The 16,483-nt window shown below is 34.8% G+C and overlaps 1 protein-coding gene across 1 annotated transcript in view; it reads right to left on the reverse strand.

Annotated features, from left to right (window-relative positions):
* The window catches only part of LOC123632427 (serine/threonine-protein kinase SMG1), a 115,599-nt gene that overhangs the window by 62,065 nt on the left and 37,051 nt on the right, over window positions 1-16,483 (reverse strand). The window contains exons 7-23 of the mRNA XM_045542685.1: window positions 15,855-15,980; window positions 15,375-15,447; window positions 14,341-14,438; window positions 12,324-12,497; window positions 10,171-10,395; window positions 8,856-8,957; window positions 7,595-7,864; window positions 5,743-5,873; window positions 5,413-5,574; window positions 4,843-4,961; window positions 4,300-4,387; window positions 4,109-4,210; window positions 3,472-3,612; window positions 2,710-2,909; window positions 2,050-2,246; window positions 1,716-1,880; window positions 459-613 (exon numbers count right to left, since the gene is read on the reverse strand). Coding sequence (XP_045398641.1) covers window positions 459-613; window positions 1,716-1,880; window positions 2,050-2,246; window positions 2,710-2,909; window positions 3,472-3,612; window positions 4,109-4,210; window positions 4,300-4,387; window positions 4,843-4,961; window positions 5,413-5,574; window positions 5,743-5,873; window positions 7,595-7,864; window positions 8,856-8,957; window positions 10,171-10,395; window positions 12,324-12,497; window positions 14,341-14,438; window positions 15,375-15,447; window positions 15,855-15,980 — 2,528 coding nt within the window. The remainder of the gene's footprint in view (window positions 1-458; window positions 614-1,715; window positions 1,881-2,049; window positions 2,247-2,709; window positions 2,910-3,471; window positions 3,613-4,108; window positions 4,211-4,299; window positions 4,388-4,842; window positions 4,962-5,412; window positions 5,575-5,742; window positions 5,874-7,594; window positions 7,865-8,855; window positions 8,958-10,170; window positions 10,396-12,323; window positions 12,498-14,340; window positions 14,439-15,374; window positions 15,448-15,854; window positions 15,981-16,483) is intronic.

Genomic DNA, 16,483 nt, shown 5'->3' on the forward strand with positions numbered 1-16,483 from the left:
AAAGTTACCATAAGGAGATGGAATTATAAGCAGTTCTTTATTTTCCTAAATTTTCAAGATTTGGTTAAACTAACATAAATGAGCACAGACTATATGGTATATGCTCCTTTACCTAGAGGAATTAAGTGAGTTTGGATGTAGAGTTCACAGGACTAATGAGCAAATACTCTGGCAATAAAGGGTAATTTGTACCAGATACTGATATTAAGGATCAAGCTCAAGGCAGGTCTTGATTTATAGTAGGAATTCCTACTAATTCCTAAATAAGAAAGGCACTTAACTATTGCTGCTAATTAAAGAACAGATTAAAGATGCTTCCTGGTAAAGTGATTTATAGCAAGCTTCAATTGCTGAAAGTGAACAAAACTGTTTCAACATTTAATTACAATGTTAGCCAGTAATACAAAGGATTTAAACATAAAGTAATCCTATCACACCTTTCATTCCTTCCAACTTACCTTCCTTCAGCCTGTTGGGCCACTGAGTTAATCCAGAGAAGATTTTTTCCAACAATAGAAGATGACCAGACAGCAATTCCCTGTATAGCTTCAGGACAATGAAGTTCACACAATGCTTCTACCACCATCATAATGGTTACTTCCAATTCATTCCCCTGAAAATGGCATTCAGAAAAATTAATCACAGACCTCAATACTATTAAAATTCAAATCCCTACTAAATTTAAAACTACTAATCACAGACTAAGCCTATTTAAAGTCAAATGTATTTAACAATTATTTTCACATTAGTTAGCTTAGAATTCTTAAAATGTTACATATGAAGTAACAGCCACAAAAGATAACAAATAGAACCTTAGCAGCATATGGGTATTAATCTCTGCCAATCCCTCCCAAATGTTACCCAAACATTTAACCTGTGGCCTCTGGAGGAATAACACCTTATTCCATGTGTTATTAAAAAGAAAGGAAAAATTAAACAGAAATAAACATGAATTAAAGAATAATTAACTTCATGTCTTTGAATGTTGCTTATTGGCATTACCTTAATCAGTAAACATTCCCTTATTTTTGGATTCTATTTATTTATTGTGAACCCACTTCCAAACCAGGAATTATTCAAGGACTCTTCCATACTTTTTTTTTTTTTTTGAGATAGAGTCTCACTCTGTTGCCTAGGCTAGAGTGACATGGCGCAGCCTCGCTCACAGCAACCTCAAACTCCTGGGCTCAAGCAATCCTCCTGCCTCAGCCTCCTGAGTAGTTGGGACTACAGGCATGTACCACCATGCCCAGGTAATTGTCTCTATATATTTTTAGTTGTCCAGATAATTTCTTTCTATTTTTAGTAGAGGCAGGGTCTTGTTCTCTCTCAGGCTGGTCTCAAACTCCTGAGCTCAAGTGATCCTCCCACCTTGGCCTCCCAGAGTGCTAGGATTACAGGTGTGAACCACTGCGCCCGGCCAACTTTTCCACAAATTTTAATAATTGTTTCTCCCATAAACAAATTCCTTAGAATTACCTTTAAAGTTCTAACCTTTAAGCCTAAGAAATGCATATTTTTTAACATGTTCTACGTACAAAACATAAAAAGGTGACTCTGGCAGTTGTTGTTTTTACAAAATATAGGATCAAAAGCTTTGAAAATGAATCAAAGTTTTAACTTATTTTATGCCTGGATTAAATCATACCAAAAAAACTAAACCTATGGTTTTCTAATGAACAGATTTTTTAAGAATCCCAAACATACCACTTTACCTGAGATAGATTAGTCGTCTTCATCTCTGTAAGCAAGTCAAAGCCATGTCTCACTGTCACTGCAGGCTGGCCTGCCAACAAGCCAACCCTCATGATGGAGAGTCGGATCCGAGTCAGCCAGTCTTGACAAGTTTGGCGATTGGTATAGAAAAAAGTCCTGATGACCTTTAGAAAAAGGGGAAAGAAGAGCTCAGGATTGGTTCAAATTATAGGTATAGATGTCTCAAACACACATAAACCAAATACACAAGTCTACTGTGATTTCACCTCTGCACATACTGCCTGGTTTGATCATGAACCTGCTACAAAGCAACACTATCCCATTGAAACCAACCTTGGGAGGCGATGTTAATGCATTAGCACATCCCTCATATGCATTATACATTAATTTCTCTAGATTTTCCAGATATTGCAGAAGAAGAACAAGTCTAAGTTGGTTGCTGCCGTGGCCTTCATCATTGTCTGCAGTTGTCCACTGACTAACATCTTGATCAGGGTTTAATGTGTGAGCCGCAAGACTTCTAATGATACCTGAAAGCAAAAATAACATTCTAAATGTTTTTTAAATCTTTCAAGATTGTAGAATAAATGTGAATTTATTTCACAAATTCACATTTATCAAGTGTCCTTTCTCTGTCATTTAAAAATAAAAAATCCCGAAATAAAAATATCTTTTTATTTTAAAAATAAGAATATCTTTTTATTTTAAAAATAAAAAATCCCAAAATGAAAGATCAATAAAAGATCTTTCATTTTAGGGGAAAAAGTGTTTTCTCCACACAAATCTCCTGTTTTTGAACAAAACCCAACCATATTGCCAATGCAACTATTTAATGAAAGCTTATTCCAACCCTGATATCTGAAAATTACTGATTTTTTAAATTATACATTCTCAAATCTTTGTTTTAACACAGATATGAAAGCCATTATGTCTTAATAGGGCTTTGAAAGTATTCTCATCACAAAGTTTGAAAAAGCACAAAGAGACATTTACCTTCAATTGTCTGGAAGGTGTCTTGAGCTCTGCCCAGTGGGGTTCTCAACTTAGAAAGGACGGTAAATTGTGCTGCTTCCCAAATAGCCCACTGCCAGAGGACAGCATCTGTCTTTAGGAGATTGCGGGGAATTGTTGATTGGTCACGCTTATCCAATCTCTGGCAGCTATAGAATAATCTTTCTAACCAGTTGTCCTTCCTGGGAAAAGTAGTTTCATATTTAATAGTAAATGACAACTTCTTTTAATTAAAAAAAACAAACAAACTACAAGGGCAATGGAAATAAGGGACTTTAATTTTTCCTGCTCCAAAAAGGCAAAACCTAAGAAATTGAGAAACATTATAGCCAATCTCTGATTTTGGAGTCTTTTATAGTTAAAGCAGAATGGGGTACGGTATGGATGGGATATCAGGGTATATATAGCTCATGACAATTTAGCTGTCCGGATAAAACTCATTCAATGAGACTAAGCATCTCTACAATATCTAAGCCCCAAGCATCTGCCCAAAGTGTTAAAGACATCAGATCAGTTAACTGTCAACCACATTTCATTACTCAATTTCAAATCCCATTTTTTGTTTCTACAGGTGCTATCTTCAATGCAATTTTCCTACTGAAGAAGATGAAAATAATCCATTTGAGAAGAATGTTACTTTCTACTCTGCCACTCTGGACATAATTTCTCCTCAAAACTGAGTGTAAGTTTAAGATACTCTTAAAATTAGTTTTCCCAGATGAAACAGTCAAAGAAATGCCTTACCCTGTTCTATGAGAGTTCCCATACAAAATAAAACTAATAACATCAGAGAAATCTTGTGGGTGGAATGTGTTACTTGGCGCTTTACTCATGTGACTTCTTAATGCTAAAGAAATTTCTTGAATTTCTGTGTGATTATTATTGCTGTAGACAAAAAATAAAGTCACTGTTATGCAAAATGTTTTAGTTAAAAGGTTATCACATGCTATAAATGGGTTATTGCCTTGTTAACTGGAAGCAAATACATACTAAAATTGAGAATTTAAAATGGATACAGACATGGTATTACAACTTCCTAATTCTAGGCTCTTAAAGCTCCCAAATCAACTTAATCAAAACAGTAAGAGATTACAGTTTAGATTTTCAAATATGTGAACTATTAAGAAACATTTTGATACTGTATGAATTAATTTATACTAATTACTATGAGTTTATAAGGCTCATTTAAAAAATTTTTGTATTGTTATTTTCTTTGAGATCTGCAAAATTTGATCCTTTGACACCTCTTCAATCACCGAAAAGAAGCACTATACAAGAGATGACACTAATACGCTAATAGACAATTTGTCTTTTCTTAAAACTAGATGACTAGGCAATATAAATACAGCAGGATGTCTTTGCCCCAAGACAACTGTTATACCTTAGGACAACATCTAAAGGAATTGACTTCAACAGCTTTCCAAATGCTTGTCGAATACGAGTTCCACTATGGACTAGCTGAACACGGCAAACATCAACACACCTATGAAAAAATGAAACAGATAAAGCAGGTGTGATAACATTTCCACACTATTAGGGCCAGAGTCAAAAGCCATAATCTTTAGTCCATACCTCTGTAAAAGATCGTCTGGCAAGGAAGAGGACAGAGCATGCAGACTGCTGCATGCTTGCAGACAGATATTCACATCTTCAACAAGAGCTATTAGAAATTAAAAGATAGTTACTTTCAGCTTGCCAAAAGACATTATACACCAGTTTGTCATAATTTTCTGAACTCATTCAACAGTGAGTGCATACTATGGACTAGGAACTGTTCTTGCCTGAAATCACCACTGAAAGTAACATTTGGGGAAATGAAACATTCAACAAAACCCACTTAAAGTAGGTGATTAGTCTTCAACAAACCTTTTTCTGAGGGAAAATTATACGGACTGTATAAACATTTACATAAGCTTAAAAATGTCACAATCATTTTCCAAAAACTTAATTTTCCAATACTAATAATGAAAAAACATCAAGACTGACCATGTATCTGTCATTAAAATGGGGATCACACCTCTTTGGTTCAGGAAAAGCCCTCAAGTGACTACTTTCTCCTACTACTAAAGAAACATTTAAGAGTTGATGAACAAAATAAAAAAATCAGAGTCTTACTGTTGGCTAAAAGGCCTTTGCAAAATTTATGGAAAGATGGAAGAGAGAATAAAGGTGCATATGTTTCAGACTTCTTCATTAAAACAGCCACTTCCAAAGCCCAAGTCATTAACAGTTTCCTAAAATACAAAATATACAGTTGATTTTACATTTAAAAACATAAAAAAACTTTTAAAAGCCTATTCTCTCTTACACTGGTTCTTTTGGTTTTTCAAACATTTCAAGCATTAAGAAACAAAAATAGAAACTACAGAAATTACTCTGCCCAAATGGTTGCATACCTTTTAAGAAAACCTCTCCAAAGTTACAAACTATAAGAAAGAGCATATAAAATCTCTATGGATACATTCTTCTACAAAACAGTGGGAGTGAGGTTGAGATTTTTCCCATAATTCTTTTGGGAAAGAACAAGAAAGCCTAGATTAAATAATAAAACCAAGTTATAAAGTGTTTTATAATGAGGAAGCTACTCTACCTTACTTCTGTAATCCACATTTCTTACTTTCAAATTAGAAAAGGCAAACTAATAAAATTAGGAACAGTTAATATTATAAAATATCACTTAGTTACCTCGTATCCTGGTTAAGGTTATCTTTCTTAAGCAATACTCCCAGAAGATTTAATATAATTGAGAAATGTTTCTTTGTAGCTGTAGTTACAGTACTGATCACAGCTCCATCAAACAAAGAAGGAGAAGAAGAACTAAGACTACTAGATATAAAGTGGTCATGCCTGAAAGACAAAGTATGGATCATCTTTTCATCTTAATCAAAAAAAGAAAGCCAAGTACAAAGATAATCAACGCATATTTTCAATAAATCTGTACATTAAAGGGATCTTCTTCCTCTTTAAAAATAAAATGCTTTGTGGTTTTTTCTTAAGGATTTGTAAATATACTACCTTGTACAATGAGAATACAGTGTGTAGAGCACGGCATATTGAATGGCAGGGAAGTGAACAGCCAGGTCGCTGTGCACAATCATCAGATTCTTACTCAGAAGTGCAAAGACGGTTGGAGACAGTGCCCACATCTGATGGTATATGAAAGAAAGTAAACTTATGTCATCTTCAAGATATCACCAGTATACAAAGAGTTTATCCTTCAAAATAGGTTTAGACATTTTAAAATTAAAATTACAGATAAATTTGGAAATAATCTAGTATACTAAACTGGAGTCATAGGCACACACTTTGTGTGGAGACAACTCAGCAAATATTTTAAGGTTTTGAGCACCAAATGGCAACTCTGTTGCAATATGGTCACTCCTCAACTCTGCCACTATAGGAAGAAAAGAGCCATAGACAAAACACAGGAATGAGAGTGGCTGTGTTTCATTCTTTGCAAAAACAGGTGGCAATGTGATTTCCCCATACTCTGCAAATGGCACGGTGCCCTGTCCAATAAGGGAAAAAAAGGCACATCCTGCCACTCTTATGCCTTTTCTATCCTTCCCTTTTCCATTCTACTAACACATTCCCTTTTACCTGACTGCCCCATACCCACTCCCTCTCCTTGTTTCCAGAGCACAAGATATAAGCCTCCTCAAATCTGTATATAACATGAATTCTTCAAAAATCAAATTTTAGTATGTAAAGAAGGCAAGAGTTTACCACAGCCCTCCAACATAAGCCATAACTAGCAATGAGGGAGGCAGTAGCTATGTGATGATTACAAGGCAATCTGATCCAAAAATATGGAGCGCATGCAAGCATCAACATCAGATTTTGACTTTTTCATCCTTCTCCCTTAGAAAACTTTATCCCCTAATTACATCACATTACTTTCTACAAAATACAATGTTTTTCAACCCTGCATGGTCTCATAAAAGGGAGAAATATACAAACCATGAGCAATAATTACAAACCAAACACAGGCCACAACATAATTTCTTTATTGTTTTTCTAAAAGAAAGACTACACACTGAATGTCCCTTTTATTCAAAATGTTGGGACCAGAAGTGTTTCAGATTTTGTAGGGATTTCTGGACTTTAGAATATGTACATATACATGAGCTTATTGTAGGAATGGGAACCAAGTCTAAACACAAAATGCATGTATGTTTCATATACACCTTATTCACAGAGGCTAAAGGCAATTTTATAAAATATTTTTAGTAATTTTGTGCATGGAACAAAGTTTGAACTTCATTTTGACTGCAACCACATATGAGGTCAGGATGTGGAATTTTACACTTGTGGCATCACACTGAAGCTCATAAAGTTTCAAATTGCAGAGCATTTCAGATTTTGGATTTTTACATTCTAGATGCTGAACCAATAAGTGTAATGCAAATATTCCAAAATCTGAAAAAAATCTGAAACACTTCTGGTCTCAAGCATTTCAGATAAGGGATGCAACCTGTATGAATGTTACTAGAGAAAAGCAGCCAGTCAAAATATGTAAGACCATATGTAAGCTCTAAATTTAGTGGCGAGAAGGAAAAAAGTACCAGCGGAAGAAGACTGCATATTAAAAGAATTACACAAATTTGAGCTGTGGAAAATGTTGACAAATTTTCTATAAGCATGCTAGAGTAAACAGACGAGACTCAGAAAAAGACATTTTCTAGAAATATAATGGCAAGAAAATATTCCTGCCAATTTCATTTATCCAGGCATGTCCTAAATACGGCCATCTGTTATACAGTGATTCTGTAGACACAATGACGTGCTAGTAAGTGAAGTACATAATATGCAATAAGAAAAGGCTTAACCCTGAACAAAAACAATGTCATTGCAATTAAAAACTCACCCCAATTAATGAGTTTTTGGCATTTCCGATTGTAGTCAGGGCACTGAGGTCAAATATAACTACAAATTTTGCATTGTCTACATTGAATACATGATTCTTAAAAGCCTCATGTTTTATTTCAGAACAAGCATCAGGAAGTTGTAGACTATGTAGCAGGTTGTTTAGGGCACAAGTCATTTCTCCCAAAATTAACTTATAGGCAGTCTCCAAAACAGGAATATTCTTCAAGCTGAGCACTGCTTGATAAACAGCATGGGCTACAGCAACAACCTGAAAAAGAGAAAATTCAGGCAAATGATAATTAAATGGAATATAAATCTTCTAAAATTATATGGGAAAACAAATCACTATCTGCACAGTGCTTGGTGGCACAAATCAGTTTAAGACTGATAAATTCACTAACCAGAACACCTAAGATTTTAATTTTTAAAAAACCAACCTTAGGGAAGCTATAAATATCAGTGAGCTTTTTCATAAACCTTTATTACAAATAAAGCGGTACTCTAAATAAAACTGCCAGCTGGCAGCACTTCAGGAGGCTGAGGCACGAGGATTGCTTAAGGCCAGGAGTTCAAAACTAGCCTGAGCAACATAGTAAGACCAGGTCTCTACAAAAAATAGAAAAATTAGCAGGGTATGGTGGCACACGTCTACAGTCCTAGCTACTCAGGAGCCTGAGGCAGGAGGATCACTTGAGCCCAGGGGGTTGACGTTGCAGCGAGCTACAATTGTGCCACTGCACTCTAGGCTGGATGACAGAGAGAAAGAGACCTTGTCTCAAAAAAAAAAAAAGAAAGAAAGAAAGAAACTGCCAATATGAAATTTTGTACATGGCCATGTTCAAAAAAATAGTCAACATCAAAATACATATGCAAACAGCAGTTTAAGATTGTTTTTCCTACATCTACTAAGAAAGTCTCTAGCGGATTTGAGAAGCTGATAATTTTTATTTACAACAAACATAACTGAATATATAACTTCATAAAAATATCTGCTTGTTCTACCCTTAGGAAAATTTAATACAACAAATAAAAACAAATGATGGATGGTTTGTCTAAAAGTAGTATTTGGCATACCATTCGTCAAGGTATATAGTATGATAACCAACAAACATTACCTTAAAAGAATCATTACAATCACTATATTCTAAATTAAATACTTATCATTTCACTCAATGTCACTTATGTAGCCTACTAAACAACATTAAGTCCAACTTTCAATGACCCAAGTTATCAAAAGTCATTGTCAATGTATCACTTACCTCTTTTTCTTTATGATAACGCAAAAATAGTAGTTTAGATGATGGTATAAACAGTTTTTCTACAAATGATGACGGCAGTTTTGTATTTATCTGCTCAACAATCTAAAAGAATAAGATTTTTTTAAATGAGCTTCTCAAATCCCAAAAAGACATGAAGATACCTTAAATGCATATTGCTACGTGAAAGAAGTTAATCGAAAAGACTACATACTATATAATTCCAACTGCAAGGCATTCCAGAAAAGGCAAAACTATGGAGACAGTAAAACGATCAGGGGTTGCCGAGGGGTTGAGGGGAGGGAAGAGGGAGGTGTAAGTGGAACACAAGGGATTTTTAGGGCAGTGAAACTATCCTGTATGATACTGTAATAGTGAATATATGTCATTATATTTGTCAAAACACATAGAATGTACAACAGAGTGAACCCTAAAGGAAACTATGAACTTTAGTTAATAATAATATGTCAATATTTGTTCATCAACTTTAACAAATGTACCACACTAACACAAGATGTTAATGATAGGGGAAACTGTTGAGGGGGAGAGGGTATATGCGTCCTCAGTGCTTTCTGCTCAGTTTTCCAGTAAACCTAAAAACTGCTCTAAAAAGATTATCTATTAATTTAGAAAAAAGTAGTACATTAGACTATATTTCAAGGCCTTAACACTGTGACTTTAAAGTGTTTAGACACCTAAATAGAATACATGTATTTTACACTTAAACATGGGCATTTTTTTTACATTGACAAAGGGAGGTATAACTCTGGCAGAAATGCTCAGCAGAGTGTCATCTAGGATGTGCTTTAAAATAATGCAGTTGGAGATGAAGGGACAACAAGGAGTAGGCAGAGTCGGCCGCCTGGATGAAACCAGATGGGCCATTTGTTTCTAATTATAGAAGCTGAGTATTAAGTATGTAGAGATCCATTATGTTATTCCATTTTTATGTGCTTCAGAATGTCCATAAAAAGGAGGGGAGCTTGATTTATGGTTAAGAAATTAAAGGAACAAAAACTATAACAGAAGTTTCATACAGGAAACAAAACACAACTTTATCAGAAGTACCAGAGACTCTAGGATGAAAGATGATGTTTCATCAAAAAAACAAGTGAAGCTACACTGAAGGGAGCCATCAAACACTAAAAGTAACCAGATACTAGAACAAAAAGCATGCTAGATTACATAAATAAGACTGGTTAATGTACTCTAAAAAAAAATAAAGCAAAGCCCTTAATTTCTTCTACATCAATTTAAATGTAAGGGCCTAAATAAACCAGCACGTTAAAGAGCAATAAGAAAAGAATAATTCACATACCAATGTGAGTAAATTCAAGACTGAGATGATATAATCGGTACCACAAGTCTGGCAATTCTCCAGTTGGTCTAATCCATATGTAATGACCATGTCACAATGTATAGTCATGCTAGGATCCAAGCTGCCGAGCAAAACACCAACACACTCATTAGCAGCTGTCAACACAGCCTCAGAAAAAAACACTTGGTTTGCAGCCGTCACACATCTCATTACTCTGTACAGAACCTGCAAATAGGGAAAACAAGCAGCTTTTTAAAAAAATCACATGCTTCCACAGAGCAAGAAAATATTTTCTATTTAATGCAGTTTCAACTGAAAATTAACTGCCAGCCTTGCCAATAGTCTCTTAATATTCTACTTCTCAGTAGTTGAATAATAATATCTTTAGCACAATACACAAAAATGATTTTGGCTTTAAAATTCCGTAAGTATTATTATGACAGGAAATGGAATTTGCCATCTTCTATTTCCCTTATACCCACTTCCTCTCGCCCCAAAGTTACTAAATGGCTGAAGCTCAGAATGAACCATTATCATCATAAAATATACCAAGACAATAACCATATTCACACCATGGGAATAACCTGCCCACGCTTACTTCAATCTAGCTCTTGCACTTTTGGGAAATCAATGTTTTAAAACTAAACACCCAAGTCACCTTAAGCTTACTGAAGGTTCATGTACTGATGGTCTCTTTAGAAATATAAGTGTTCTTATGCTTACCACATAATACCTATTAAGAATTATAAAAATCATATCATTTTCAACACACACACATACACACCAAAATTCCCCCTAAACTATTATATAATGGTCAATGTTTATGTACGGAATTTCCAATAAAAATAAGCTGGGGTTAAAAAAAAAAAAACAGAACAAATAAATGCTTAAAAATATTTCTAGAATATTCAACAATCACTACACATAGGGTTTTCTTTAATCTATCCACAGGTTTTATTAAAATCATTTGCAAAGCCCTAAAAGATCTTTATAAAATAGTAAATTCAATATATAACTATCCTGGAAAATAATTATATTCTTTACACTGCCTTTATTACAACTCTAACAGATCTTCAAACAGCTACCTTTTAAACAGTAAAAATGAAGCAAAAATATTAAACCACTGTGATCAGGTTTAAAATATCAACTTGCTGTTTTATTTATATTCAGGGTCTGACATTTCAGCTCAAATACACAATTAACTTACTAAGAATTACATATATAATATCATATTTTATCTAACAATGTGTTCAATAACAATAAGTGCTCCTAAAAAGGTATTTTTATCACAACAATAAAATTTTAATCATTTAGATTAAATCTTTTATGAGTATTGTATCACACATGCTTCTCCCTTCTTATTCAAGCAGAGTACAATGTCTGGGGTTCATTTCTCATGTCTATTACACTGAACTACTCACTGGACTACACTACTACAGTGCAGCTAATGTTTGAGGCTGCTGCAGCGTGGCAATCCAGCTCCCTCTTATAACTGGTCTCAGACTAGTACATATCTTTTTTTTTTTTTTTTAATTTGTTATTTCAGCTCTTCATGGGGGTACAAAAGCTCAGGTTATATACATTGTCCGTGTCCCGCCCATCCCCCTGAGTCAGAGCCTCAGGCGTGTCCATTCTCCAGACAGTGCACCTGGCATTCACCATGTAGTCATACCTCCATCCTCTCCCCCCCTCAGACTAGTACATATCTTGAATCTGTATATCTTTATATTCCTTGATGTCAGGCTATCAAAGAACATAAAGATGTACAAATTTCATAAGGATTTCTTCCTGTCATGCTCAAAGAAAATGACTTTTTGAGGCTTTTCCTATAGTGTGTTATTCTTAATATGTTGCAAAGCTAAAAGGAGACTCGATAATATAAAAGTAAAATTATAATAATTATTACGAAACAAAAGACAAAGATTTTAAAGTTCAGAGTGACCTTTCTTCCATGGGGATGGGGATGGGAGGAGGATGATATATAACAGGATTCCCTGCTTTTCTGACTATTCGTGAAAGCAACCAGACACATACATACATACATACATACATACATACAAAATAAGTAACACAGTTCACTAGGTAAGGAGAATCATTTACAATACAAAACAATTTTATTTTTGAATGACACTTGAATTCCTAAAGATACTTACATCTGTTACATATGCCTCAGTAATTGGAGGACCCCGAATTGGGCTGAAGCGTTCCCCAATGCTCCTCACCACAGTACTAAATACCCGGAGAAGCGCTGCCAGCTTTGGTAATGACACTGATGGAGGAGGGATGTCTTCATCCACTGATTCCCCAGAGGCCACATGGCTGAGGTCCTAGATGTGAATTCACAGCATTCTTATTTAAGTAGTACATTGTTTAAAAAAAAAAAAAAAGGGAGAGAGAAGAACTCACAATTTTTAAATCATAATTTCAGAAGAGATTCTTCAAAAATTACAAGGAATTCTGGCCCAAAAGAGAAGAAAACATATGACTCTAAATTAAAACAATGGGTTTTACCTATCTAATTATGTAAATAAGCCAACATTAAACCTAAGATAACAGATTAAGGAATTATCTCTTATACCAACTCAGAAAGGTATTGGGGGAAAATAAATACTACTACATATGCTCTAGTTATATTAATATTATAGGTATAAACAAAGCCAGAAACTTTTGCCATTCCTAAATTATTTTTCTGCCAAAATCTCACTCTAGGTATTCTTTAAGCCACTCAACATTAAGTTGTCCACACCAACATTAAGCACATGAAGAGCAAAGGAGGCAGAGGGTGGGGAGGTGGGTAAAAAAAACTGTAAGACCAAGACTACAAATTTATAATCTAGTTAAGGAAGTGAGATATGCTCAGAGGAAAAGATTAGCAAAAAAAATGGGATACCAGAATCAACATATATCTGCATATAAGTAAACACCAAAATAACAGAAGAGAATGCAATCTTAAATCCCTACAAACTAAAACGTGTGGCTTCTGAGAGGCAGATCAGCCTTAAAGACTGGCTAGGAAAAACAGACATTCTAGGTGTCGGGGCAAAGAAAAAAACAGAAGCAAAATAATTTCTTGCTTTACTCTCTAACAGAGCAAACAGATGGATACAGTTTAAAGTAGTGAACTCTTGTTGGCTACAAGTAGCAAAAGTGTGTTTAAAAAAAAAAAAAAAAAAGAGGAGGCCAAATCTTTATGGAAGCCCTGAACACTAAGCAAGAATTATGTTAGATCTGAATAAGGGAGAAATACAAAGAGATTCAAAGAGATGACAGAGAGTAAAGTCAAGACAGTGGAGCCAGAAAAGCCAAGCACCAATGACAGTCTTTAGCAGCACCCTTAAAGCCACCACACTGTACTCGCACAGCTGCAAAGCTGGCTGAAGCCAAGGCTCACCCACCAAAGCATGATTCAAGATCAATGTAAGAGGAAAGCCTCTATGAGCTTTTTTTTTTTTTTAAACAAACACAACATCAATTCACTTTACTTTTGAGGCTGTCGGTAACAAAAAGTAAGAATGAACTACAGAAAATGTCTTCAGAAAAATACCAGCTACCGAGAGTATGTCAAGCTTTTCAAAACAACAGGCCTGCAATTTTTCTTTTAGTCTTTTTAGTAATTGTGCTGGTAACTTAAAACATATGAAAAAAATTAAAATATTGCAATGGTCTTGTGATTTCTGCTTACATATCAAGTGATCTGAATTATTTTAAAATAAAGTCCAGCACAGTTTAAGATTTTGGGGTATTTTTAATCTTTTTTTTTTTTTTAAGAGATGGGGTCTTGCTATGTTGCCCAGACTAGAGTACAGTGCTACAATCACAGCTCACTGCAGCTTCCAACCTGTGGACTCAAGCGATCCACCCACCTCAGCCTCTCAAGTAACTACGGCTATAGGTCTGTGTGTCACTATGCTCAGCTAATTTTTTTCTTTTCTTTCTTTCTTTTTTTTTTTTTGTTGAGACAGGATCTTGCTATGTTGGCCAGGCTGGCCTCCAGCCATCCTCCTGCCTTAGCCTCTCAAGTACCTGAGATTACAGGTGGGAGCTGCCAAGCCTGGCTTGTGTTTTTTCGTGTTTATTTATTTATTTTTTTAGCTTCAAAAGGTTACCTTAGTTTCAGATGTTTTTCTTAACTAAAATTTTAAGAAATAACTTAGCTTTCTATAGACTCACCTCAGCATATGCCTCCATGTCTTCTAGAAACTGACCAAGGAGAGTAGTAGAAAATGCAAGATCAGCTACCCAAAATGGCTCCAAACTCTGTAACCACCCTTGGAATCATAATAAATTTTGAAAGAATAGGAAAAAAACACAAAAAATACAAATTAAAAAACAGTCAAGATACTTGTTTCTTAAAGTGTCTGGTTTTTAATTTGCTTATCCTTAAAACATGCCCTATTATCATAAATTGACCGTTAACTGTTCAAACATGCTGATCATGACTAACCAACACCTTTCAATGCTGCAGAAATTAATATTCTCCAGAAATTAAGATGGAAATCTCATTTCCTTATTTTTTAATCAGATTTGATATCTATGTTATTCCTATACATGACTTAAGACTAAAATGCCACAATCTACCATCAGCCTGGCTTTCTAACCTGAGGCAACAACTAGCTATCAAAGGCATGTACTCATCTCCCAGGTGGAAATGAGACAGAACCACACTTGCCTATTTTCAAAAATTTATTGCACCAAATAAGCTAAGAGAAACTACAGCACTTGGAACAACCTGAAATGTGCAAATGAGTGGTATTAGTCATTCATTTGACTCCAACACTCAAAAAAAATCCAAAAAACATTTATCATTTATGACAATTCTCCTAATTAATCTGGTTTTGTTTTCTTTAAATAACCAGAAAAACAACAAAAAAAGTCACAAATAACTAGGATCTGTCACTCCATTCTACATTTCAGAGTTTTGCCACTACCATATCTTTTCATACCAGTATACACTACAAATAACTCAGAATAAGTCCTTTCAGTTTCTTACAGGCATGACATTACAATATGTACTTACTATCTCTACCTGCTACTAACAATTTCCCACTGAAAAGATAAGTTTAGCTAACAAGTAATGCTCATTTATAATAACCAAAATATTTCTCCGAAGCAATTAGTCTTCTTAGATTATTAACAGCTGGTCTTTGGGAGACCACTCCTCCTCCCACAGTATTTAAATGACTGATATAAGCTAAAAGACTTACCAGACACCTGCTGTGTGAGGGAAGGTTTCTGAGTATGATCAATATGCCATCCAACTAATATATCAACAGTATCCTTGATGGAGACAAAGAGAAACGGGGCCAATCATTTTTGGGCCTTACAGCTACTCCACCTGTGGACCTTTTCACAGTAAAAGATCCTAGAAAGAGCTTCTGTGTTCTACCTGACATCAAAGAAACTTAGAAAGGGGGAGAAGAGGAGCAGGAGAATAAAGGCCTGCATTTACGACACCAGTGTAATTGTTTATTTTCTTTAAATATCTTAAAGTATGAATGTCAGAAAGAAAAATACAGATATTTTTTATAAAAAGAGCATTATTGCACCATTCAACCCTGGACCCTCAAATATCACTGATTATATTCAAAGGAACAAAAGCATTACTTTCTATTTGATTTCCCAGTTCCTCCCACATATAACCATCCTCTCACCCCATCATCTGATAACAGGAGTAGGGAACTCACCCTAAAATTAGTGCTGAAAATATGAGGGTAACATCGAGCCACCAAAAGAATGCACTTAACACATTTGCAAAGTAATTCTGGTGTATCCACATTTTCAAGAATGGACTGTAGGCTGGTCATTACAAGCTTAAAAATAAAAGTCACAAACCATGAACGTTCAACAATATAGAGAGAAAAGAAGCAAATTAGGTTCATTATTTACTAGTAATTATATCAAAAATTGATTATGATACCAAAGAAAATAAATTCTATAGTTTTAGTTCAAAAAACGGTTGAAAACCTTTCATTCCACTAAGATGCTAGGCTAAAAACAAATAGTGTTCTTTAATGTCTGTTAACATTACCCCTTTAATATCAGTTAACGTTAGTCCTCAGTAACATCCGTTTACGTTATTCCTAAGTGCTACCTTTAAATCTCTGGCTGTGATTAAGTTTCAAAAAGTATAAAAGTAAGATGTGTTTGGGAAACTGCTTTCCTTAAAGTACCACAGTTACTTTCTAATTCAAAACACAAAAGAAAATTTTATACAATTTATGCTTTAGTATATTAGTACTTGCTTCAAATTGGACTGAATTAACAAAGATTAGCATGGCACCACACATGAATGACATGCAGGCTCATGTTACCG

This window comes from Lemur catta, chromosome 2, assembly GCF_020740605.2.
Source record: "Lemur catta isolate mLemCat1 chromosome 2, mLemCat1.pri, whole genome shotgun sequence".
In the NCBI taxonomy this organism is placed as follows: domain Eukaryota; kingdom Metazoa; phylum Chordata; class Mammalia; order Primates; family Lemuridae; genus Lemur; species Lemur catta.